General features: G+C 41.3%; 1 protein-coding gene across 4 annotated transcripts in view; it reads left to right on the top strand.

Moving 5' to 3' along the window:
- The window catches only part of ME3 (malic enzyme 3), a 211,516-nt gene that overhangs the window by 79,753 nt on the left and 106,629 nt on the right, over positions 1 to 25,134 (top strand). For all 4 annotated transcript variants that reach the window (XM_012469477.3, XM_012469479.2, XM_012469478.2 and 1 more), the window contains exons 2-3: positions 19,234 to 19,367; positions 22,318 to 22,467. In XM_012469477.3, coding sequence (XP_012324900.1) covers positions 19,234 to 19,367; positions 22,318 to 22,467 — 284 coding nt within the window. The remainder of the gene's footprint in view (positions 1 to 19,233; positions 19,368 to 22,317; positions 22,468 to 25,134) is intronic.

The following is a 25,134-nucleotide window of genomic DNA, read 5'->3' as shown; positions in this document are numbered from 1 at the left end:
CCTAAGTGTAAGAATTAGATTCCCTCTCAGAAAGGAACAAGGAATACAACTCAATGTTGATTATGTCAGCTAAGCACTGGTAAGAGGGAAAACTCAAAAGGTTTGAAGTTCCAAGATTCCATATTTTCCTTTCCCTTTCTTTTAATGTAAGTCTAATAAAAAATAGAAATGTCATTCAAAAAGCATTCCCAGTAGTTGAACTTTTAACTTTCAATCCAGTCTCTTGAGTTTCTCTATTAATTTTAGAGCTGCATTAGGTCACTATCACCAGTTAAAATTTATCAACCACCTATCCTTAAGTTCCAAATAAATGGTACCCAAACTGTAAGTATTAAGGTAAATGAATAGAATGGATAGAGAATAGAGATTAAAGAAGGAAAAATAAACAGGACAAGAAATTCTAAGGACATTCCTAGGATGCTGTGCCTCTCAGGAACACCAAGTTCATGAATTGGTTGTTCTCCACAGTACTCAGCATCTGGTAATGGCCTGGTCACAGCTGTGTTTAGTGAATGCCTCAGATGTGACAGCCAGTAGCTAGACATATGACACTTAGAGAGGTTGCCCATTACAATCTCCAGTCCATCATTGAGGATACCGAGAATAGGGAGAGAACTTAAGAACGTTCCCCATGATCACTTGCCAGTCAGAGCAGAGATACTATTTGAAGCCAGGAACACGAACTTCAAGGCCTGATCTCCCTTCTCTGTGGCCCACCACCTCTCATGGGCAAGTTTGGACCTGCACACCTGAACTCTAGCAAATGTACCACTTGTGCTATTCTGCTGAGCATTGAGCCTGCTGGGCACCAACCCAGCCTACAGAATCTCAAATGAATTCTGAAATATGAAAAGGTTTAAAGAATACTGGTTCAAATGAAAAGATCGTTAGACTGAAACTCAGTGAAGGCAGGTGCTATATATATTCAGTCTCTTATTGTATATCTAATGCCCAGTACATAGCTAGTACTCAAAACATACTTGTTAAATGAATGATATATAAATGAATTAATGAACCAATAAGGTGAAATAGAACTCAAAATTCAAGTCTCGTTTCTGGAACTTGCTAGGGTCATGATTTTAGGCAAATCATTGAACTCTCTTAGCCTCAGCTTTTCCATTTGCAAAATGAGAATGATACTTTCACAGCCTATCACATAGGGCAGTGGTTCTAATGAGTAGCAAAGTTTCAGAACTACTACCATAAGAAACAAAACAGTTTTGTAGACCCTAACAAAGTAGTAAAGTGTAAAAAGTTGTTACAAACTCAGTGCAAAATGGCCTCTGGGTTTTGGAAATCCTGCTTCTTGGTGTCAAGACAGAGAGGGTGACTGATTGCAGTGATCTCCTGTGCACCACAATGGTCCCCTGTCTTCAGGGCAAAATGATTTCCTTCCTGGTTCACCTGATTAGGTGGCAGAGTTGACACTGAAGCCCAGGAGAATGAGGATTTGGTTCACATTAGGGCTGGAACAGGTTAACAGCCATCTGCTGGACAATTGCCCTGTCAGATGAGCTTGTCCTTGGTTGTCTCATGTCCAGTCCTGGCACCCCGCCTACTAATTCGCACGCACCAGGAATGCATGTACAATGCCTATTCTGAGACCCTCCCAAAGTGCGTCTGTTTGTTTTCTTCCTTCTGGTCATAGTTCATCTTTTGACTCAGTCCTCCCAAGCTGAACCCATCAAAGTGCTGTTGTGTTACTGGAGGAAAGAGGCTACTTCCCTTGGTCTTAGCTGCTCCCCTGCCTGTAACCTTCCTCTGCTATTACCCTGTTGAGGTCCAGCTGACTCAGAGGGCCATTGGGGTGCCAAGAACAATATTATTTAAATTCTAAATAATAATCTCTTGGGAAGAGAGGGTCATGAAACAGTCAGACTAACACAGAGAATTTTGCCAAGAGAGTGATTCATAATCTTTCCAACTATCCACCTCTGTTCCCTTGTTCATTTGGGACAAAATCCTAAAGTCACCCAGTATTTCAGGAACAGATATGGAATTTCTCTCCAAGAGAAATTGAATCTCTTCCATGCTGGTCCTTATCCAACAAGTTTGCAAAAACTAGTCTTCCAATGGCAAAACAATTGAAATAGCCATTATTCTCACATGTTTTTGTATGGCATTTATTAGCCACACACCCTTGACATGTCATTGACCCATCTAAGCCTCAATATCTTCTCCTATAAATAGGAATAATAAAACCAGCCTGTCTAGGATCAAATGATGTAAGCCATATGAGAGCATTTTAGAAACAATAAAGCAGTAAAAATATGCAAGATATTATTTATCACTGGCAAAGATATTGGGCAAAGCATATAGACACTTGTATAATGAATTTTATTTTTATAAAGCACTTGAGTAAATAATATTAAATATAAAAATGAGCTCATTTTTTAAAAAGTTATGATTCCTTTCACTTCCCCAGCAACAGGAAATTCTTCATTTTGGTTAATATGCTGCAGGAGGCACCAACTTAATACCAACACTGTGCCAAGTGAGGTTTTAGGAGCTATCTGAGGAAAGTAGTGGCAACCCTGGCATCTAGAAAGGCACCCAGCACAGAGGAGGCACCCAACATTTGTTGAATGAACAAGGCTGCAGAACTTCCACTCTTCCAGGGGAGGAAGACAGTGTTCAGGAAAGCAGCCTTAACCTCTAGAAATCCAAGATCTGGGATGGCAGTCTTCTCATTCTTATTCAGCAGAGTACTGTGAGGACCCCAGCAGGTGTGTGCATGTGGCCCCAGGGCTCTCCTCAGCTTCACTTTTGTGATCCTCTAGCTGTGCAATCTCTTTGGCAATGACCTGGATCAAAGTGAACTCAGAGCTGTCTGAGTAACTTTGTTTCTCTAGATGATATTGGGTCTTTTGCTTATGTCCTAAGCAGTAAAAATGGACACTTTTCCTCTCTCCACCTTGGCCTCGTCTCGCCGCCAAAGGTTTGAAGTGCACTGAGGTGGAGGGGAGGCAGCAGTGCATGTTATTATCATTAAGATCTGTGTGGCAACTTCTCTTGGCCTCCTCTCTCTAGTTAGTTACCTCCTGTCACCTCCTCCAAAAAGCCTCGGTTACCCACCTCCCGCATCTGCTTTCCTCTAAGCTTCTCACAGAGAATTAATCATATCCCCTCCTTTATTTTTAAGGAACAAATAATAATGTTAGCTACCTACTGCTCACTGAGTACTTAATGCTAGAAACTTCACATATCTTATTACATATAATCCTCATAAATCAGCATTGGAGGGAACTATTGTTATTCCAGCTTTATCAATGAGCAAACTGCTGTTCAAATAGTTAAATGATATGCTCAATGTCCACAAAGCTGGAAGTTACAGACTTTCAGACCCAGGACTGCCTGATTCCAAAGCCCAGCTCTTATTCACTATTTTACACCCCACTTCATGAACCACTAAGGGCCCTCTATGCCAATTTTCTTAATAAAGTGGGACTCACAGACTTTCATTCATTTGTTCATTCATTTCACACATGCAATGAAGTACCTATGTACTAGCATTGTATTGGGATTGCAAAAATGAATAAGACCAAGTCATGGCCCTGTTTTCAGGGAGAATAGACTCACAAATAGATAGTTGCAAGGCAGTATGTTGAAGCCTGGTAGAGACGTGCATGAAGCTCTGAGGGAGCATGAGGGGAGGAGCACGTGATCCACTTCATCTCTGGCTCTTCTAAAAGGCAACCGAGGCCTTTCAGAAAGGATTGCCAATAGTTTCAAGTTTATTCTTACCTCAGAGAAAGGGGCCAATGAAGCTACATTAGTTATTCCTATCATTGTTAATAGCTTTAATATTTATATTCCAAATCACTTCCTTGTACATTATCTTTGCTGAATCATCTACATGTCTGTGAAGTAGATGAAGTACATATTATTCCCATTTCCCAGATAGGTAAAACCAAGGTCTAGAGAAATAACTTCCTTTCATAATGTGAAAAGAGGGTAAGAATATTAGCTAAAGTGGACCCTCTACAACCTTGCCACATCTATCCTAGAAACATGGGACCAGAAGCTTACCTGGGGTGGACATAACAGCAAGCATCGGGAGTTCACCCCGAGCACATTTTCCAAAGGGTCTTATCTCCAATGGCTGTTTAATGCATTGGCACAATAAAGGAAGCTATGTGAAGACCTTGAGATATGTTTCAAGGGCAGAGAGGGATGCCTTTCTACTATGACTGCATCCCATGCACTGAAAGCAGGCCATATCCACACCCACACCTTGCTGCATCTGAGAACAAGTAGATCTCTGCCCAGGCTGGACACCTGGTCAGGGTTGCTTGCTGCTGGGTGCTCACAGAAAATGGAGTGAACATCCTTGGAACTTTCACATACCTTCACATGGAAGGCTTTTTAAAGTGGTACCTCCTTTGAAACTCAGAGACTTATGAAGAAAACTTCTTGAGCAGTTGTTTTATAGAGTTTCATTGACTTTAAAGACTTTCCCACCCCTTCCTTTTAAGAGCAACTATGAGAAAGTTCATGTACTGAGTCTTTCCTTGGGTTACAGGAGCAAACCTCCACTTGGCAAGCCTAGCAGTTGTCTGGACTGCTGTGACTTATGACTCTTCTGCAGTCATATGTCACATAGGAACTCCACTGGAAAAAGAGCTCTGGCTGGCATCAGGCTGGTGTCTCCTGGGACAAAGCTTCCAGAGGAAGGAGCAGACAGCAATCTTTGCTGTTCTGTAACCTCCACTGGTGATACCTATGTGAACAGGGTTTGGAGTGGACTGCTAGCAAACTGCAGTAGATCTGCAGAAGAGGGCCCTGAGTGTTAGAAGAAAAACAAACAGAAAGCAACAATAACAACCTCAACAAAAAAGATCCCACCCCAACAAATACCCCATCCAAAGGTCATCAGCCTCAAAGATCAAAGGTAGATAAATCCGTGAAGATGAGGAAAAACCAGTGCAAAAACACTGAAAATTCCAAAATCCAGAATGCCTCTTCTCCTCCAAATGATCTCAACACCGCTCCAGCAAGGGTGAAAAACTAGATGGAGAATAAGATTGACAAATTGACAGAAGTAGGCTTCACAAGGTGGGTAATAACTAACTCCTCTGAGCAAAAGCTGTATGTTTAATCCAAAGTAAGGAAGCTAAGAACCTTGATAAAATGTTCCAGGACCTACTAACTAGAATAACCAGTTTAGAGAGGAACGTAAATGACCTGATGGAGCTGAAAAACACAGCACAAGAACTTCGTGAAGCGTACACAAGTATCAACAGCCAAACTGATCAAGCAGAAGAAATGATATCAAAGACTGAAGACCACCTTGCTGCAATAAAGTGTGCAGACAAGATTAGAGAAAGAAAAATGAAAAGTAATTAACAAAGCCTCCAATAAATATGGGACTATATGAAAAGACCAAACCTACAATTGATTGGTGTACCTGAAAGTAATGGGGAGAATTGAATGAAGTTGGAAAACACACTTCAGGATATTATCCAGAACTTCCCCAACCTAGCAAGACAGGCCTACATTCAAATTCAGAAAATACAGAGAACATAACTAAGTAACTCCATGAGAATATCAACCCCAAGAAACATAGTCATCAGATTCTCCAAGGTTGAAATGAAGGAAAAAATGTTAAGAGCAGCAAGAGAGAAATGTCAGGTCACCTACAACGGGAAAACCATCAGACTAAGAGGAGATCTGTCAGCAGGAACCCCACAAGCAAGAAGAGAGTGGAGGCCAATATTCAATATTCTTAAAGAAAAGAATTTTCAACCCAGAATTTCATATCCAACCAAACTAAGCTTTGTAAGTGAATAAATAAAATCCTTTCCAGACAAGCAAATGCTGAGGGATTTTGTCAACACCAGGCCTACCTTGCAAGAACTCCCAAAAGAAGCACTAAATATGGAAAGGAAAAACTGGTACCAGCTACTGCAAAAATACACCAAAATATAAAGACCAATGATGCCATGAAGAAACTGCATCAACTAATATGCAAAATAACCAGCTAGCATCATGATGACAGGATCAGATTCACACATAACAATATTAACCTTAAATGTAAAGGGGCTAAATGCCCCAATTAAAAGACACAGACTGGCAAATTGGATAAAGAGTCAAGACCCATCAGTGTGCAGTATTCACAAGACCAGTCTTATGTGCGAAGACACAAATAGACTCAAAATAAAGGGATGGAGGAAGATTTACCAAGAAAATGGAAAGCAAAAAAAAGCAGGAGTTTCATTCCTAGTCTCTGATAAAACAGACTTTAAACCAACAAAGATCGAAAAAGACAAAGAAGGGCATTACATAATTATAAAGGGATCAATGCAACGAGAAGAGCTAACTATCCTAAATATATGTACACCCAAATACAGGAGCACCCAGATACATAAATCAAGTTCTTAGTGACCTAAAAAGAGACTTATACTCCCACACAAGAATAGTGGGAGACTTTAACACTCCACTGTCAATATTAGACAGGTCAACGAGACAGAAAATTAGCAAGGATAACCAGGACTTGAACTCAGATCTGGACCAAGAGGACTTAATAGACATCTACAGAACTGTCCACTCCAAATTAACAGCATATACATTATTCTAGGTGCCATGTGGCACTTATTCTAAAATCGACCACATAATTGGCAGTAAAACACTCCTCAGCAAAGGCAAAAGAACTGAAATCTAAACAGTCTCTCAGACCGTGTTGCAACCAAATTAGAATTCAGTTTTAGGAAACTCACTCAAAACTGCACAACTGCATGGAAATTGAACCACCTGCACCCAAATGACTCCTGGGTAAAATAATGAAATTAAGGCAAAAATCAAGAAGTTCTTTGAAACCAATGAAAACAAAGAGACAGTGTGCCAGAATCTGTGGGACACAGCTAAAGCAGTGTTAAGAGGGAAATTTATAGCACTAAATGCTCACATCAGAAAGCTGGAAAGATCTCAAATCAACACCCTAACATCACAATTAAAAGAACTAGAGAAGCAACAGCAAACAAATTCAAAAGCTAGCAAAAGACAAGAAATAACTAACATCAGAGCAGAGCTAAAGGAAATAGAGACACGAAAAGACATTCAAAAAAATCAATGAATCCAGGAGCTTGTTCTTTGAAAAGATTAACAAAATAGATGGGCCACTAATAAAGAAGCTAGACTAATAAAGAAGAAGAGAGAGAAGAATCAAGTAGACATAACAAAAAATGATAAAAGAGATATCACCACTGATCCCATAGAAATACAAACTACCAGCAGAGAATACTATAAACATCTCTACACAAATAAACTAGAAAATCTAAAAGAAATAGATAAATTCTTGGAAACATACACCCTCCTAAGACTAAACCAGGATGAAGTTGAGTCCCTGAATAGACCAATAACAAGTTCTGAAATTGAGGCAGTAATTAATAGCCTACTAACCAAAAAAAAAAAAAAAAAGTCCAGGACCAGATGGATTCATAGCTAAATTCTACCAGATGTACAAAGAGGAGCTGGTACCATTTCTTCTGAAACTATTCTAAACAATTGAAAAAGAGGGACTTCTCCCTAACTCATTTTATGATACCAGCATCATCCTGATACAAAAACCTGGCAAAGACACAATAAAAAAAGAAAATTTCAGGACAATATCCCTGATGAACATCAGTGCAAAAATCTTCAATAAAATAATGGCAAACTGATCCAGCAGCACATCAAAAAACTTATCCACCATGATCAAGTCAGCTTCATCCCTGGGATGCAGGGCCGGTTCAACATATGCAAATCAACAAATGTAATTCATCACATAAACAGAACCAATGACAAAAACCACATGATTATCTCAATAGAAAAGGCCTTCAATAAAGGTCAACATCCTTTCATGTTAAAAACTCTCAATAAACTAGGTATTGATGGACCGTATCTCAAAATAATAAGAGCTAAATTTGACAAACTCATAGCCAATATCATACTGAATGGGCAAAAGCTGGAAGCATTCCCTTTGAAAACTGGCATAAGGCCAGGATGCCCTCTTTCGCCACTCCTATTCAACATAGTATTGGAAGTTCTGGCCAGGGCAATCAGGCAAGAGAAATAAAGTGTATTCAAATAGGAAGAGAGGAAGTCAAATTATATCTGTTTGCAGATGACATGATTCTATATTTAGAAAACTCCAGTGTCTCAGCCCAAAATATCCTTAAGCTGATAAGCAACTTCAGCAAAGTCTCAGGACACAAAATCAATGTGCAAAAATCACACACATTCCTATACACCAACAATAGACAAGTAGAGAGCCAAATCATGAATGAACACCCATTCACAATCACTACAAAGAAAATAAAATACCTAGAAATATAGCTTACAAAGGATATGAAGGACTTCTTCAAGGAAAACTATGAACTATTGCTCAGGGAAATAAGAGATGACAAAAACAAATGTGAAAACATTTCATGCTCATGGATAGGAAGAATCAATATCGTGAAAATGGCCATACTGCCCAAAGTAATTTATAGATTCAGTGCTATTCCCATCAAACTACCAATGACTTTCTTCACAGAATTAGAAAAAACTACTTTAAATTTCATATGGAAAAAGAGCCCATATAGCCAAGACATATGGCAAAAAGAACAAAGCTGGAGGTATCATGCTACCTGACTTCAAACTATACTACAAGGCTACAGTAACCAAAACAACATGGTACTGCTACCAAAATAGACATATAGACCAATGGAACAGAACAGAGACCTCAGAAATAACACCACACATCTACAACCATCTGAACCTGACAAAAACAAGCAATGGGAAAAGGATTCCCTATTTAATAAATGGTGCTGAGAAAACTGGCTAGCCATATGCAGAAAGCTGAAACTGGACCCCTTCCTTTTACCTTATACAAAAATTAATTCAAGATGGATTAAAGACGTAAATGTAAAACCCAAAACTATAAAAACCCTAGAAGAAAACTTAGGCAATACCATTCAGGACATAGGCACTGGCAAAGACTTTATGACTAAAACACCAAAAGCAATTGCAACAAAAGCCAAAATTGACAAATGGGATCTAATTAAACTAAAGCTGCACAGCAAAAGAAACTATCATCAGAGTAAACAGGAAGCCTACAGAATGGGAGAAATATTTTGCAATCTACCCATCTGACAAAGATCTAATATCAAGAATCTACAAGGAGCTTAAATAAATTTATAAGAGAAAAATAAACAACCCCATCAAAAAGTAGGCAAAGGATAAACAGCCAACAAACATACGAGAAAAAGATCATCATCACTGATCATTAAAGAAATGCATATCAAAACCATGAGATACTATCTCATGCCAGTCAGAATGGCAATTATTAAAATTTCAGCAAACAATAGATGCTTGCGAGGCTGTGGAGAAATAGGAATGCTTTTACACTATTGGTGGAATTGTGAATTAGTTCAACCACTGTGGAAGATGATTCCTCAAGGATCTAGAACCAGAAATACCATTTGACCCAGCAATCCCATTACTGGGTACGTACCCAAAGAAATATAAATCATTCTACTATAAAGACACATGCACACATATGTTTACTGCAGCATCATTTACAATAGCAAAGACTTGGAACCAACGCAAAAGCTCATCAGTGATAGACTGGATAAAGAAAATGTGGGGTGTGTGTGTGTATATATAGATATATGATGGAATACTATGCAGCCATAAAAAGGAATGAGATCACATCCTTTGCAGGGACATGGATGAAGCTGGAAGCCATTATCCTCAGCAAACTAACACAGGAACAAGAAATCAAACACCACATGTTCTCACTCATAAGTGGGAGTTGAACAATGAGAACACATGGACACAGGGAGGGGAACAGCACACACCAGGGCCTGTTGTGGGGTAGGAGGCAAGGGGAGGGACAGCATTAGGACAAATACCTAACGCATGTGGGGCTTAAAACCTACATGATGGGTTGTTAGGTGCAGCAAACCATCAGGGCACATTTATACCTATGTAACAAACCTACACACTCTGCACATGTATCCCAGAAGTTTAAAAAAAAATTTCTCCCTTTGTTATTTTGTCCAGGGCTGCCCTCACATAAGAGCCTTCATACACCAGGTTGTAGACTATTTCAGAGCTTTACTGAATGCAACAAAGCCCAACAAAACCCAGCTTTGAAATGTACTACTTGTTTCCAGTATTTGCAGAACATGCCCACAAGGGGTTCTGGGAAGAAAGATTCATTGTTTGTTCTACCTGTCACAGGAATTCCTGCCCCTTGGATTTTATTTGCTTCTATTTTACATTCAGTCATTTTTTTAGAGTAGTTTCCTCATCCTCAACTTTTTAAATCACTCATTGTGAAAGTTGTTCTGCTTCTTCTGAACTTTCCCCTTAGCCTCATACCATTAAACTTCTCTCCTCTGGAGGAGCTGGGCTTGCCAGAATGAGGATCCCAAGCTCCTCTGAAGGCCTCTCCTGCCTGCTGCCTCCCAAGTGTGGCCACAGGCCTTTGGGGCTCTTCCCTGCCAAGCTCCCACCCCTCCCTGGCATTATATTAATCTCTAATTCCTATTTACCCTGCTCTCCCCAGCCTATTCCACACAAGAAATCATCATTCCGCATCAAGGTAGACTAGGGTGTCTCCACCACTTAGCCAGAGCCAGACCCAAAGCCAGGGTTCTGAGTGCCCTGTTCCCATGCTTTCCACTAGGCCAGACTGGAAATGATCCCCATTGTGGGAAAGATCCATCCTATCCAATACAGTATGTGACTCTTTATATTTAAATTAATTAAAATTAAAGGAAATACAAAAATCAATTTCTCAGTTGTACTGGCCACAATTCAAGTGCTCAATAGCCACAATGTGGTAGTCAGTGGCTAGCACATTGGACAGTGCAGATGCAGAACATTTTCCTCATCGCAGCACTTAGCAGACTAATGTTGCTATTGTAGTGAGGGCAGGCTACCACAAACTGTTACAGGACTGGCTGACCTAGAGCCTGTAGAGAGCTGGAAACTTCTATATCTTTCCACTGCTGGTTCCCAGGGATCTAAAATAGGACTAAGCACAAAGAAAACACTTACTACTTTTTTTTGTGGAAAGAATGAATGAATCCATCAATCCACTTATTTATTGAATACTTATCCTGTGCCAGTTACTGTGTGAGGCAGAAGGAACATGCAGTTCATTGAGATAAAGTCCCTGACCTCAAAAAACTTACTGTCTTGCAGGGAAAAGAGTCAGGAAAGGACTATTAAGTACAACTGCCAAATTACTTATAACACTTAACCTAAAAAGATTTGAAACTGCAATAGGCACAGCCTTTCTCAAACTTTTTAAAATCACCTCTTCGAATTTACAGAAATTTTAACATTCCCCTTTGACACAATGACCCAGTAAAGGCAGCAGACTCAGAGAAGTCAAGTAATTTCTCCAGGATCACACAGCCATGGGAGGAACTGAATATAGAACTTCTGTCGTCTAGTTCCCTTCCCATTCCCTCATGCTGGCTGTGTGAGCACAGCACCTCCACTGCTGGCTGAATCCCATGGAGGAAAAATTGAATTGTATTTCCCAACCAGAACAAGAACTTCTGTGTATGTCACCCATGGAAGGTTGCAGGCAGTGCAGCCTATGGCCCCATAGCCCAATCTTTGAGCTTTAGGCTGGTTTAGGCTTGGTTCTGGGCAGTAATGAGCAGCGTATCCCCCACTCCCCTCTTAGGAATTTACAATGTGTTTCTGGATCTGTAATGTTGCACCTGATCACAGAAATATGACGGGAAGGAAGGCCATTCTCAGGTCTGTGTCTGTGGAGGCTTCCCAATGCCATTTCTGAGACCCCCGCCCCATATATTCATCTCAGGAGTGTGCTCAGGGCCCTCATAAAGCTAGGGGTCAGTGCAGGGAATAGCAGCCTCAGTAATCCCACTTCCTGTTTCCAATCAGAATCCACATCACCCTAACTCATAAAAATCCCAAACACCCAAACAAATAGAGTCAAGAAGGAATATGCACAAGGAGGAGGAAGTGCCTTCCGATACCCTAACAGCTCATCAGCTTAAACTGTACAATCTCAGAGCTAATTGCCCACAGCTCTATCCCAGCTATGCTACCCTCTATGTTGCCATGGTTGATTGATGGAGGAAGCTGGTTATACCATAAGCAGTCAGCTCAGAGAATGATGTAATGTATGGAACAAAAAACCTTTACTGTTACACAGTGTCTGCTAATCCTTCCTTCCAGTAATGATGCTGGTCAGAGGAAACACGGCTATGTGTGTGCCATGGCCAAGTGTATGAACTCAGAGGTGCAGGCACACCTGTTTGCAGATGACTGATCTGAGGCAAATACAGAGGAATGCTCAACAGTAGCTGAAATCATTAGGATACTTGGCTCTGTAGGTAAACTTATTTACATCCCTAATCAAAAAACACTAACTCAGTCAACAACTTTTAAAATCTTTCAAGTCTTGGAGCTGCTGATTAGCTCAGAGGAAAGATTCAGAATGTTGGAAATACTTAGGCCTGGGTTCTACTCCTGGTTTTCCCACCAGCTTGCTGTGTGACCTTGGGCAAGTTACTTATCCCTCAAACTTCAGTTTCCTAGTCCACTAAGTCGTAATAATAAACATCATACCTTCCTTCTGGATTCAGAGGATGAGAGGAGATGATGAGTGTTAAGTATCTGACCCAATGGGTCAGGCACTGAGACAGAAATTAACACTCATCATCCAATAACAGGTCATCATTGTTATTATGGATGGTGATAATATTATGTGCAACAACCTTGCGTTAGCTTCTTCAAATTATCTGCCACCCCACCACCCTGAATTTATTATCTAGCAGTTACAACTCAAGAAATCAAATAGGAGACACATTGCATGTGCTAAACAGTGTGACACTGACTCTGAGAGAATGGGGAGAGCTGTGTGGAATGGTGGAGGCAGGGAGGCCTCCTGGAGATTGCAGGTGGTTGACTATGGATTGGAAGTAGGGAAGGAGGAAGGGGTTAGAGCATGGGGAACAGGGGTGTTGGCGTGAGCCAAAGCACCAGCTTACACCAGAGCACACAGGGCTGCAAAGGCTGGTGTGGTGCCTGAGCCCATGGACGAGCAGTTACATTGTGATGTGGTGATGTCCCTTCAGCCCCTGTCTTGCAGCCCCTTCTGCCAGACTAGCTCCTGACCGCCTTATAAGGCTCCTCCCCAGCATCTGCTCATGAGCTCTCTTATGCCATCCTGCCCCATGAACACAATACTAATAGTAATAAGGAGAACAGCTGGTGTTCACTGAGCATTTCCTATGTGCCAATATCTGTGCTAAGCATGTTATCTGCATTATTTCATTTAATCCCACAACACATGAAATGCGCAGCACGTCATTTAATAAGTGGGAGAAGTAGCTTGCCCAAGGCAGAGGCCCAGGATTGCTATTGTATGTAAACCCACATGCCTCCTCTAGTAGATGCTTGAGGACAGTGACCACAATCTGTTCTGTTCAGCAATCACCGGTGCCTAATATGGCAGGCCTGGCACAAAGTAGGAACTCATGGATGTTTGTTGAATGAACAAGAAGAGATTGTCAGGTACACAGCAGGGATCTGGGTCTAGAGGCACTAGGCAGATCACCAAGCAGTGCTGGGAGACTGACCCCTGGACAAACTCAGACATTAAGAAAGGGCATTGGGAAGCCCGGACCTCTGAACAGCAGGAGGCTGGGACAGAACACCATCTAAGGGGCTTGCTGCCTTTGTGCCCTGCCATTTGATGGTGGGATCTATTGAAATATCTTCCCTCTGAGGCCAGTAAATTTCATCCTGGTAACTTGGACAGGGCTGAGCCCACTGGTAGAGTTCAGTAGCTGAGCCAGAGATGATCATTCAGGAAAGCTGAGGAAGTAGGTAAAGTCAGGAGTGACAGTTTAAAAATTTTAAATGGTTCAGCATAAGCACTGACCTGTCGACATGATCATAGTCTTTAGTGCTAGGGAAGGGTCTTGAGGCCTCCTACTATTCCAGACACTAACCCATTGGTTGGTAGGTCTTGAGGAGATCTAAAGTTTCCCTGGGAGAATCCAAAGCAGGTTAGGACTTGGAGAGGTCAGAGCAGTGGCCCTGTAACAGCTGAGACATTTCAAACTAGTAACAATAGGCCGATCCCTACCAGAATGTCCTAGCTGAATTCCACAAGGGTATTAGGTAAAAATATCACTGTGAGAATCAACAAAAGCTGCCTGTCCTATAATGAGAGTTTTGTTAAAACTAGATAATATAATCTGTAACTCTATTTACTAGACACACAGAAACTGTAACTTCTCAATGTGTTAAGAATGAATAAGGGTCAAATAAGGGTCCCACCGTCAATTCCTCTGACTTGTACATGTTGTACAGTCCCTACTCTTACCTTTGGACCCCTCGTATACTTTATGATTTTTTTACATATACAGAACAAGCACCTGAGTGCCAGTTAGCAAAGTTTATTTCTTTTGTAGAGAAATAGAAGTTCTCACACTTCCCCCTTAAGCCCTAGAGAACTGTCTTGTGCCTGTTCTATGTTGGAAGCTTTGGTGCAACTACAGTGCCTGAATTTCTGCTTTGCAGACTTGTAAATCTGAGGTTGCCTTTATACTAGCTTCAAGATGAATAGTAGCTTCAAGAAGTATTATTTTTAATCCCTGAAATTACCAGTTGCTAAACAGTCATACTTTTTCCTCAAATACAGAAGTAGTGGCAGTCAGCCAAGAAAAACATTTCTCCTTGTAGAGAGAAGTGGACTATTGTTAAAGGCCATGGTGATCATTAACAAAAATGATGTCATAATTAGATGCCTCCCTAGAATGCTCTAGGCCAAGGAAAGGTGATCACAGTCTTTACCTAGGCAGCAAACAGTCACCTGCCTAAAAGCATTTGGTGAAAGTGTTCAGTCTCCAGGGCAAGGTGGTTTCCTGCAAAAAAATCTGGGACCTCAGTGTTGCTCCCTGCTTGAAAAGCTGGTGACTAACACAGGGGATTATGAACTGGCGGTGTGGGGTTTTGATAAAGAAAAATTGGGGGACTGTACGTGCGGATCACTTTAAGAGGTCTCTGTGAGTCATACTTTCAAACAGAGTAAAGCCTCTCTTAAGATAGATCTTTCATACAATTCTTACAGTTATTTTGTAAGGAGGAACAATTCTGGATTTTATCATAAGTTGCCCTTATTACTTTGTAAAAATACAAAAGAAGCACAGTATTCAAAGTTTTAAATATCCCAAATCACAAAACAGAGGAAATTGAGAGTAGCCAAGAAGGCTAACTTTCATTCACTCTTTTTCTCTCTTTCTTTTCCTTTCTTTTTTTTTGAGATGGAGTCTCACACTGTCACTCAGGCTGGAGCGCAGTGGTGTGATCTCAGCTCACTGCAACCTCTGCCTCTCAGGTCCAAGTGATTCTCCTGCCTCAGCCTCCCAAGTAGCTGGGATTACAGCTGCCTGCCACCATGCCCGGCTAATCTTTTGTATTTATTTTAGTAGAGACAGGGTTTCACCATGTTGGCCAAGCTGGTCTTGAACGCCTGACCTTGTGATCCACCCACCTCAGCCTCCCAAAGTGCTGAGATTACAGGTCTGAGACACTGCCCCCAGCCCTCTCTTTCTTTTTTTATCCACTCCTTTCTCACAACTCCCCTGATACCCTACCACGTTTTCTGAGGTCCATCTCACCAAGGTCCTCGGAGGATGTATACTATAGTGACAAGAATACAAATGGTTTTATCGCTTACCTCTAGGCAAAGAAAATCATCAGGAAAAAATTTATCACACCCAGTATACTTACTGATTATAAAATGCATCCTGGTATAGGAAGCAATAGAGTATGAAGTAATAGCCATGGAACTTCAGGAGCATTTTGTAACCTCTCTTGCTTAGCTTTCTCATCTGTAAACGGAAGGTTGTAAAACCTCCCTCTCAATGTGGCTGTAAGGAAAGTATAGAATAAGATTAGATATTCATTAAAGTCTCTTCCTTAGAGCTGATGATAGCAACACCTCTAAGGTGTGGATAATCAGTATATGGGTTTGAATCTCCCTGTGGTTCGTAATTCCCTATCAAAGGGCTTGTAATAGTTTTGGATGAAATCATTTTGAGTGGCAGAGGAATAAAGGGAGCTCTGATGCTCCTTACCTTTGTGGGTTTTCTCTCCCCAAGGGAATCTGGGGGAAGCTGCCTGTCAACAGCATAATCGAAGTCTCATTTATCACCCACACAGCTTTCTTCACTTTTAGGAGAAAACTTGCATTATTTGGGACTCAGTATAGATAAAAGACTTAACCAGAGTTGCCCCAGCTATGATCAGCCTTAAATTCAACAGGAGTCACATTAGCAGGCCTGCATAATCCCACCCTGGGGATTCTGGCCCCTTCCTTCTTGATGTCTGCCACCCATGGAGCAACTCAGGGGATCACTATTGTCAGTGTTGCCAGGGCCTTCCATGAGAAAGCTGAGGAAGTGTCTCCAGGAGCTCCAGTGCAGGGTAGCCCACACTCCAGGAGGGCCACCCTGAGTTCTACACAGAAAAAGTCTGTTTTTCACCATGTGCTGGACCTTCTTATCTTGGGATAAAGGTGGGGCAGCCTGTGTCCCATTCTCACAATATCTCTTGTGAGTACAGTTCCTGTAACTTCTTCCAGCAAACATTGTCTCTGCAGGGCTTGACTATGACCAGGTCAGAGATTCCATGACATCTTCTTACTCCCCATCTCGCTCCCCAACATTCAAACTAGAAAATGCTGGTCTGTGAAGACATGGCCAAGAGAATGAAAAGACAAGCCACAGTCTAGGAAAAATATTTATATAATACATGTTCAGTAAAGGGCTTATATTCAAAACATGCAAAGAACTCTTAAAAAAGTTTTTTGAAATATATTTATCATACAATTCACCCATTTAAGGTTGTATAATTCAACAATTTGGCATATATTACCTTAGTAGTTTTTTAAGCTGTGGTAAAATATATATAATATAAAATTAGCCATTTTGACAATTTTTAATTGTACAATTAAGTGTCACTAAGTACATTCACAATGTTGTACAACCATCACCATTATCCATTTTTAAAACTTTTTCTCACTCCAAACAGAAATTCTGTAACCAATAATCAATAGCCATCACTTGCTTTCCTTCAAGTCCATGGGGACTTCAAAGCTACTTTCTGTCTCTATTAATTTTCCTGTTCCAGACATTTCATATAAGTAAAATCACATGATATTAGTCCTTTTGTGTCTGGCTTATTTTACTTAGCATAGCATTTTCAAGGTTCATCCATGAAGTAGCACAGAGCAGAACTTCATTCCTTTTCATTGCTGAATACATTTTCATTGCATGTATATACACTTTGTTTATTCATTCATATGTTGTGTTTTAATATACACATGTATATTTCCTTGCTCTGCCAACTGAGAGAGACTAGAAATATGTAAGGGACACAGGAGTAAGTAGTGCCCAAATCTTGCCTTCTAATACCATGCTCCAAAAAAGGAATTGGGGATCCTTGAATAAATGGCTTAGTCTAGGACCACAGCTAGCAATGTACAAGATGAACCTGGAGCATCTTGTAGTGCCAGAAAGTAAGGAATTTCAAAACAAAAACAAACAACCCACCACCACTACATTATGGGTAGTATATCAAAGAAATCCAAGAACCAACTGAGAACACTCCCAATGCAAGGCCAGAAGTAAGCAGGAGTAACTTTACAGTGGAGAAACCTGATAATCATGACTCTGGCCACTAATTGAGGTCCATATCAACAGTGATAATCACATTTATTATATGTACCCTTGGTCTGATGTGAAGAAAATGGCACTCTACTTCTGTGATCTTCCTTCCAAAAACCCATTAACCACAATCCAGTAATGAGAAAAACATCAGACAAGGTCCAGTAGAGGAGTATGTGCAAAATACCTGACCAGGGCTTCTCCCAACTGTCAAGGTCATCAAAAACAAGGGACATCTGGGAAACTGTCAGAGCCAAGAGGAGCCTAAGGAGAAACTGAGACTAAACTTAATATGGGATCTTGGATAGGGTCCTGGAACGAAATATATATATATATAATATAAATAATATATATTATGTGTAATATATATTAACAATACATATATACATATATTTATATCTATATATATGTTTGATAAAAACTTTTAAAAATCTGAATAAACTAAAGGCTTTAGTTAATAATAATGGATCATTATTGGTTCATTAACTCTAATGAACTTACACTACTAATGTCAAATGTTAATAATCAGGGACACTGGATGAAGGGGTATATGGGAACTCTGTACTGTCTTCACAGTTTTTCTGTAAATACTGTTTGTATTAGTTTATTTTCACACTGCTATAAAGATACTACCTGAGACTGGGTAATTTATAAACAAAAGAGGCTTAATTGACTCATAGTTCCACATGGCTAGGGAGGCCTCAAGAAACTTACAATCATGGTAGAAGGGGAATGGGAAGCAGGCGGGTCTTACATGATGGCAGGAGAGAGAGAAAAGGGGGAAGCACCAGACACTTTTCAAACAACCAGATCTCATGAGAATTCACTCACTATAACAAAAATAGCACGTGGAAACCCGCACCTCCCACCAGTGATTGGGACTATGGATTTGGATTACAATTCAAGATGAGATTTGAGTGGAGACACAGAGACAAACCGTATCACTGTTCTAAAAAATAAAAGAAAACATATATTAAAAAAAAAAAAAAAAAGAAAAACCATCAGGTGCAGTGGCTCATGCCTGTAATCCCAGCACTTTGGGAGGCTGGGGCAGGCAGATCATGAGTTCAAGAGTTCAAGACCAGCCTGACCAACATGGTGAAACCCCGTCTCTACTAAAAATACAAAAATTAGCCGGGTGAGGTAGTGCACGCCTGTAATCCCAGCTACTCAGAAGGCTCAGGCAGGAGAACTGCTTGAACCCGGGAGGTGGAGGTTACAGTGAGATGAGATCACGCCACTACACTCCAGCCTGGGTGACAGAGTGAGACTCCATCTCAAAACAAAACAAACCAAAAACAGAAAAACCCTGATGATACAGATATTTTCTCCATTTTTTTCCAATGAGGAAGCTGAAAGTAAGCATCAAAGTAACTGGCACAAGATGACCCTCCTACTTAAATAGCAGAGGTGGGATTTGAGTTGAGGGCCCTTTCTACCGAGTCACACTGACTTTTGCCTGTCTGTGGGTGGGACCCCCCTCTGTTTCTTTGTTTCCCAAGTATGCACTTATGTGTGGGTGTTTTTTTCTTGTTCTTCCCAGGGGATGGCCTTTACACTTGAAGAAAGGCTGCAGCTTGGAATCCACGGCCTAATTCCCCCCTGCTTTCTGAGCCAGGACGTCCAGCTCCTCCGGATCATGAGATATTACGAGCGTCAGCAGAGTGACCTGGACAAGTCAGTACCTAGTATCTGTTCTCTCTGCCTGGTCCTTGGGCTGAGCTGTCTGTTTCCTGTGCTTCACAGAGGGTTTTCTGGAAACTCTCCAGCTAAAAAAAGCTGAGAGCCCAAAGACTTCCCAGACTCAGCCCTACCTTCTAAAGGATTCATGGTCTCCCTGAGAGTCAAGGCTTTTTATGACTGAGGCACAGCCGACATGTCCTGGGGGATCTGAGAAGAGAAACTGCATTCCAACCATTGGAATCTGGGAGGGCCTCTGGGAAGTGGTAGAAGCTGAGTCAGCATAAGAAGCACTGATAAGACTTCAGCAGACAGCAATGGAGTTTAGGAAGAGGATTTCACTAAGAGGGAAGAAGTGGAGCAAAGACGTAGAGACAGGCATGTTAAGGAAGTGGTACATGGCTTGGGTTCCTAGAATTAGGGGGACGTGGTCGGGGAGAGGGAAATGGACAGGGGATGCCTTAGGATGAACCTAGATATCATTTGTTAGAGGTTATGGGGAGCAGTTAACAACCCTGCCCCCTCTCTGCGTTCTTCTCCAATGGAGATCCAGACATAAAGAGCCAATAGGGAATCACGGGGTCAACTTTAACAGCTTTACTAAAGAAGGTGTTACTTCCCAGGTAGCATGGCTATAAATGGGCATAGCTAGGATTTGGACACAGAGACCTGGCTCCAGAGTCTATGCTTTTCATTTCTCTTCTATGCCACAGCTAAGAAGCAGCAGAGCCCAGTGGCTACAAGACTAGAATCTAGTACTACATTGAGTTCAAATCTATATTCTACCTCTTAATAGCAAAAGTTACTTAGCCTATATGGGTCTTTTCCCATTGGTACAATGAGTACCATAGGGAAAAGTCATAGGGTTGTTATGAGGATTAAATGCCTTAGTATTTATGATGTGCTTAGAACAGTGCCTGGCACATAGTAGGCACTATGTCAGCATTTGTCAAGTAAATATGTCACCTTGTCGTGGGCTCTAGCAGAAATGTAAAAAGAAGATAAGGAATTCCCCTCTTAGAACAAACAAACTATAGAACAAACTGGCCAAAACTTCGGGTCCTTGAGCATGTGGCTGTCCCCCTAGGGGCAGAGCTCAGTAGCATGCCAGGGTCACCCTGCACTCATATTCCTATGTTTCCCCCATACCATCCATTGCTTCCGAGTGGTGCTGAACACGGAAGCCTCTGCCCATACCCCACCCCTACTCCCAAAGCTCTAAACTTGAAGGATGTTACTCACATTAATTCCAAGGCCATACTGTAGTCAGGTCAAGTATCCTCTCCTTCTTTTTTTAATCTCACTCTGATTGGGTCTAGCTAAGTCACTCTGAAGAGCAAGCCAGAAATTACACAATGAATTCAACTAACAGGATGAGACACGCCCTAACTTTCAACAATCTGAACCTTCTTCTTTTGTTAAATTTATAAAGAAGAAATCAAGTCCAAAGTGAAATCCTCTTTCCTACAGATACTAAGTTCTAAAAGTTAAATTCCAAAATCCTTCCCTCCCCAGTTCTTTCCAGCTAGATGGGCCTCGGGCTCAGGGACAAAAGACTGTACCCTTTCCTGGGAGCTGTACAGGGCTGGCTCCTGATGCTGCATTGACCACATTGACCCACTTATTCCCAGGAATCCCTCATTTTACAGGGTGCTTGGGGACATGCTAAGAAAACTCCCCATCTTCTCTAGGGTAAGGGCAGTTGTGTGCTGGTAAATCTTTTATAACTGGTTCTCTCTGTGGGGTGAGGGGTGGGATAGGAAAGTATGGCATCTCCCGGATTCCATAGTGTAAATACTTGTACCATGGCTGATTTCAGGTTACTAGCTTGACATGGCTGAATGTAGAATTGAGAAAAAATGTGGAAATGGCTATTGGGTAAGAGAATCCCACACTGGCAGTGGGTTGAGATCCTGGCTATTCCTGAGTATCAATCCTCCCTTAGTAAAAACACCTTCCAGAACACACTTTTCAGTTTTCCACCAAAGGACCAATGCCTTTGGTAGAGAGGAAGAGGCTGAGACCCAAGAGGTCACACAAGACTTTCCCAAGTTCACACAGCTAATAAACGGCAGAGCTGGGATTCAAACCCAGGATCCTGATGTCATCATGCCCAGTGATCATTTCACCAGAGCACAGAGTATTTTTCCCCGTTAGAGCATTTCTCTCATCCCACCCCATGCCAAAGCATCAAGTACCTTGGTACTCTCCCCCAGATTGTTATCTAGAAAGGTTTCGATATTAGCAGTCACATTTAATTATGAATTTCAGCCCCTAGGTTTTCTCTCACAGAGGTTTTTGCTTTCTTAGGAGTCTGAATGGAAGGTTCTTTTCCTGGCTTAGTGATTTCAGGTTTCAGGGAATAGGTAAAAGAGAGGTTATTTTTGGAAATCAAAACTTGTGACAGGAACCAGCCCAGTGTTGCTGGAAAGGCCAGTCCATAGAGTGCTTATATGCCCCGGATTTTCCTTGACCCTACCCCACCCCCAGAAAATTATTATGCTATTGTCATTCGTTAATGTCCACATAATATCATAAGCATCTTACACAGTGGTTGAGAGCACAGATTCCAGAGTCAGATTGCTTAGATTCAAATTCCTACACTGCCATGAGACCTGGGGTGAGTCAATTTCTCTCCACATTAGTCTCCTTGCCTCTAAAATGGCAAGAATTATAGTCCCTACTTCACAAGCCATTGGAAATTTTAAAGGAATTAATGTAAAATCTTTAGAACAGTACCTACACCATGTATAATAATAAGCACCACAGGCAGGTCATCTTCACATTTCATAGCTGTTGAAGCTCATGCTCAGGGCAGATGGCTTGCCCGTGAATGTACCCTCGTAGCTAAGCAGTAGCAAGAACCCTGGGTCTTTGCACCATACCACAGAGGCGTCAGGGCCTGCTGCTACCACATGTCAGCCTGCTTTTTCTCTCCCTTACCAAGGTACATCATTCTCATGACACTCCAAGACCGGAATGAGAAGCTTTTCTACCGAGTGCTGACCTCAGATGTGGAGAAGTTCATGCCGATCGTGTACACACCCACGGTGGGGCTAGCCTGTCAGCACTACGGCCTGACCTTCCGCAGACCTCGGTGAGCCACTGTGGAGTGAGGGCTCTGGGAGGGGCTGCTTCATAGAGGGGAATAAATTCTTTCCACCATTCATGCTTATTGGGACCCTACAGGCTAACTCCTGATTGGATCAGTGGTCCAACAAAGAGACATTTGATTTTAAGCACTTGCTCAGGAAAATGACCGCATAAGCAGAGAAATGAGCTGAAAGAGTAGCTAGCAAAGGTATATTGAATCTTCTTTACTTCCAAATAATAAATGCTGAGCATGCTCAGAGTTGGCCTGAGAGAGAGTTCAGGTTGTTTTTCTCTGATTATCTGCCTATCACTTCTCTCACCCCCTCTGGTAATCTCTAAAGTACCAACAGCTCTCCTGCTAATTTGGGCCAATGAATAATGGAGTGGTGGATACCAAAGACTGAATTCTTTTGCAGTCTTGAAAAACCAGCATATATTCCTTTGGGATTGACTCAGATTCCATTTTAGATGTCATGTTATCAGACAAAACTTTGGCACTCTATTTTCTTTCAGAGCCAAAGAATTTTGGGCAGTTTTCTAAAGCAATCAGATTTTCTTTATATAATGATTTCAGAATATATATTTAAAAAAACAAAAATGGGAGGGTCCTCAGTGGAAGGTGCCTGATAATTATAAATACATAGTTCTAGCACTAATGTTAAAAGAGCTACCTGGTTTATAAAATATAATGGAATATTTTTCTAGTCTATGTTCAAATATGTAAGTATGCAACATACTGTGCACAGATGTGTAATTTACATTTATGTAGAATTTATAAGTCAGTCTTTGTAAATCACATGTTATATGGGGAACATGTAATTGTTAATTTGGAAAATTAACAATTTTCCAAAAACATTGTTAATTTGGAAAATCAATCTAGTTTTGTAGCCAGAATTTGGGTTGAACATTACAAGATGATCACAGTGTGTTCCCGATGCCAGTCCTGTTTCTTTCTGAGTCCCACTGTTACCACTGGCAAAGGATAGCACATCAGACCTCATCTTGATGGTGTTGTGTTCAGCTGTTGCAGCAGACATGTTCTCATCACTCAGAACAGCCAGGCTTTTGCAAACCTATGGACGGCCACTATGCCAGGGCCCCATAGCAGTTCTGGTCTTCAACATGCTTCTTTCAACAGGAAAAAGACTCCTGTTCTCTTATTCTCATTCATGAAACCAACAGTGGTAGAGATATTGGGAGCTGATGGTACATTTCTGAAGGATGCAGGACTCTATGTACCTCCCCGTTCCTTCTCAGAAATGGTCCTTTCTGCAAAAATCAGCTCATGGCATTTCATCTGAGGCATTTAGCAGCTCCCTAGGGCTTAAAGAATCAAGCCCAATACTTTGATAAAGCTAAGCCTGTCACAGTCCAGCTCCAAAATCCAGTGTTCTAGCTACTCTGATCTATTCTCCATGCCCAAGTACACCGGTGTTCTTCTCCAGGTCCTGTCTGCCTCAAACTCCTGCATCTCCCCTTTCCCTAGTCTCCACTCATCACAGTTCAGGTCATCCTTCAAGGCCCACCCCAAGGGTCAACTTCTCCTGGGAACTCTCCCCAGTCTTCTCAGGCTGAACTGACCACCCCTTTCTTGGCCTCCTCATGATCCATTATACTTACTTCTTCTATCCCATAGTTTTCTTTTTGTTTTGTATGTTTTTAGTTGTTTGTATATAACTCTCTTCTACTAGAATACAAACTTCTTGAAGGGGCAAGAAACATGACGGATCCATTCTGTATTCTAGACCAATACTTGGCAAGTAGTTGTCACTTGGTTGGGAAAGTAATGCTATGGACTCACTGTGAAGAATTGGTTCTTTGCAGTCAGCCCTGAATTTTAGTCTCCTTGACCCTGGGGGATTTTCTTATCCTGAATCTCTGCCTTAATTTCCACATTTATGAAATAGAGGTAACAGTACTACCTACCTCAATCATTAAGAGGGTAAAATGAGAAGTGTGGATCAGGTACCTGGCATAAAATTGGAACCAGATAAATATCAGTGTCTATTTATCTTCAGTAACTATTGTAGAAAGAAGAAAGGATTGTAGATGTTGAGTCATATTATACATATGCATGTTTACATATTTACCAAGAAAATTGAATCATTGAACATGTAACAAACTAACTCTTTTAACTTCAGAGGGAAACCAAACCCAAGATTATGCAAACATATACAATTTTGCTTTTCCAGAACCAGTTTTTTCCTGAAGAGGACCTTTATCCCCTAAGGCAAGGTTAACCATCTCCCCTGGCTGAAATCTTATGGAAATTAAAGTCTGTCCCACTCTGGACCCCTACTGCCAGGATGTGTGAAAGCCCTTACTCCATAAGCTCCTATGGAGACTAGACTGTGGTGGCTTCAGTTGGTTGCAGATATCAGGGTCAGGACCCTGCATATGCAACAGGCTTGTGAAAGGAGAATTTGCCTCCAGAGCCCACTCCAGAATCCAGGGAAACCACCAGGACTGAATTTACATATCTTAACTCATTTAATTATTATAACCTCCCTAGGAGGTAGGTCCTATTATCATCTTATTTGCAGACAGAAAAACTGAGGCACAGGGAAATAACTTACAAAGTCATACAGTTTATAACCAGCAAAGCCAGGGCCCAACCCAATCTGAACCAAAGTGTAGACAGGCAACCATTACACTACACTGCCTCTTATAG

This window comes from Aotus nancymaae, unplaced genomic scaffold, assembly GCF_030222135.1.
Source record: "Aotus nancymaae isolate 86718 unplaced genomic scaffold, 86718_ANA_hifiasm-v0.15.2.pri h1tg000059l, whole genome shotgun sequence".
Taxonomy (NCBI): domain Eukaryota; kingdom Metazoa; phylum Chordata; class Mammalia; order Primates; family Aotidae; genus Aotus; species Aotus nancymaae.
Note: the sequence above shows the minus strand (reverse complement) of the source record. Positions and strands in the feature narration are given on the sequence as shown.